This window comes from Lycium barbarum, chromosome 1, assembly GCF_019175385.1.
Source record: "Lycium barbarum isolate Lr01 chromosome 1, ASM1917538v2, whole genome shotgun sequence".
Classification (NCBI taxonomy): Eukaryota; Viridiplantae; Streptophyta; class Magnoliopsida; order Solanales; family Solanaceae; genus Lycium; species Lycium barbarum.
The window spans coordinates 157,116,322-157,118,599 of record NC_083337.1 but is presented as its reverse complement, the minus strand read 5'-3'; the positions used below and the strand labels follow the sequence as shown (position 1 = coordinate 157,118,599).

General features: G+C 33.5%; 1 protein-coding gene across 1 annotated transcript; it reads right to left on the bottom strand.

Moving 5' to 3' along the window:
- Positions 1-434: 434 nt before the first annotated feature.
- LOC132599794 (calcium-binding allergen Ole e 8-like) lies at positions 435-1,736 on the bottom strand. The gene is made up of 2 exons (XM_060313004.1): positions 1,500-1,736; positions 435-890 (listed from the first exon to the last, which is right to left on the bottom strand). Exons 1-2 carry the CDS (start codon positions 1,633-1,635, stop codon positions 562-564), a joined length of 465 nt encoding a protein of 154 aa, XP_060168987.1. The 5' UTR covers positions 1,636-1,736; the 3' UTR covers positions 435-561.
- Positions 1,737-2,278: the final 542 nt, after the last annotated feature.

The following is a 2,278-nucleotide window of genomic DNA, read 5'->3' as shown; positions in this document are numbered from 1 at the left end:
AGATATTCCTAGATTTATTGTACTAATTTCTTTTAGGCAAAATGTGCCTAATATATAAAGACTTCTTTAAAAAAATAATTGTGCATCAGATTAATATGAGAGAGTTATTATTTTACATTCTCAAGCGCCTAACGCCATTTGGAATCACTTAGATTATAGAAAAGTCAAGTACGTACAGGTAATGAATTATTATTTAAGGGGTAACAATTATAAAAAAATCAAAAACATGAGGTAGTTAGTACCTGACGTAATTTAAGAGAAATTTAAATAACACGCTAAATTTAAAAGGTCTAGACAACCTTTCTTTTTGTCCATTTCAAACCGCATATAAGTATCTAGAACGCACTTGATACATTATTACCCACACTATTAAAGAAATATCAACATTAAAATTTGACATAAATAATAAATAAATTTAAAATGAAAGCTGATAGTAAAGGCAAGAAGGTCGTGGCATTTATTAGACCAAAAAGGTTATACACTACCGGAGAGCGCACCGAAATCCGGTGTACCTCACCGTTATCAGCCACTCAAAAGTAAGAAAGAAAAAAAAAACATCTTTCATTTAGTACTCATCATCTTCTTAAACTCCTCAAAACAAACGTAACCGTCACCGTCAGCATCAACGGACGTGATCATTCTAGTACAATCTTGAATCGTACAATTCTGTCCCAAACGGTTAAGGATCTGATGAAGCTCCGTTGCAGAAATTCTTCCGTTATGATCCTGATCATAAAGATCAAACGCTTCCTTAAGCTCCTTAGCACCACCGTCAACAGAATCGTCGTTTTTGCAAAAATCAGCAAATTCTTCTAGGTTAATGCAACCGTCCTTGTCGGTATCGATTTCGGACATCATACGTGCAACTTCTTCGGGTGAAGTGTCGGATCCTAATGTTAGGAAAACCAAGGTAAATTCACAATAATAAAGATTTCTTATTAGCAAATATAGCTCTAAATATTAGGATAATATTTTTAGTAAATATCCAGAATCGTGCTATGCATTGTCCTTAGAAGTTAAATGTTTCTCTATGATTAAACAAATTCATCTCTAAATTTAATTAAAGAATACATCAGTGGCGAGCTAGAATATTCACCAAGGGTTCAAAATAGGAAAAAAAAAAAGTAAACACGAGAAGATGTCAAAGGGGATCCGATAGCTAATAATATATATACATAAAAAAAAAAATTTAACTACGTATAAACATTGTAATTTTCTGCCGAAGAGGGTTCGGATCACCCCTAAACCAACCTGGCTCATACCAGCAAGTTTTGAAAGGAAAATAAAATACTACAACAATAAAAGGACAGTTCAACAAAATTAAAAGGCAATTAAAAGAGTGGAAACGTGTGGGAGATGGGAAAGGTGAAGAAAGATTTCTTGAATTAATACTGCTAAAGGATGAATGTCTTGAGAGATTTATCGCCACCCATTCTATGATTATTATGACACTTATTAACAATTGCCGAGTGTTAAAAACATTTGAAATATAAGTATACCTAGGGCTTTGAGTACGCCAGAAAGTTCATCACCGGAGATCATGCCGTCGCCGTTGGCGTCGAAGCGAGCGAATACTTTTTTCACTTCTTCCATGTCTTTAAGGTATGCTGAGGGCTTGGTACCTTCGTTAGCCATTGTTAAGAAAAGACGTTATGTGTGAATTAATGGAGAAAAGACGTTATAGGGAATATGGAGGGAGATTTATGGAGGGGATTTATATAGGGAGTGATATGGAGACATAATGAAGGGTGCCGGGTTAGAGATAGAGAGTTGATTTCTCGTGACCAGTTGAAGCCAACGGATTTAATATTTCTCCCATTAATTGGAAGAGGAAAAAAATACTAGTAATTGTTTTACATAAAATTTGTTATTTACAAAATATTACCCCTTCCGTCCCAAAAAGGTTGTATTAGTTTAACTTGGCACAGATTTTAAGAAATAAATGTAGACTTTTGAAATGTGTGGTTCAAAATAAGCCTTAGATATTTGTGTGGCTGTAGATCATCTCATAAAGTTAAATTGTTTCTAAATATAGAAAAGTGTCAATTTTTTCAGGACAGATTAAAAAGAAAAGGAAGACAATCTTTTTAAAACAGAGGGAATAATTAATATTTTTTTAATTTATTCAACACAAACTCAATTAAATATTCATTCATTCTTAATTAGAAATCTCATATTCGAGCTCGATACGAAGTCCCTTAACACCCCCAATATAAAACATTTTGGCGCGAATCCAATTAAATTTGGTCTGCTCAACGTAACATGGGGTGAGAAATCA

Bases quoted from the DNA above. Each gene is read 5' to 3' on its own strand.
- LOC132599794 (XM_060313004.1), bottom strand. From the start codon at position 1,635: ATGGCTAACGAAGGTACCAAGCCCTCAGCATACCTTAAAGACATGGAA. The intron at 891-1,499 runs GTATACTTATAT...TCCTAACATTAG, and splicing joins TGGCGTACTCAAAGCCCTAG to GATCCGACACTTCACCCGAA.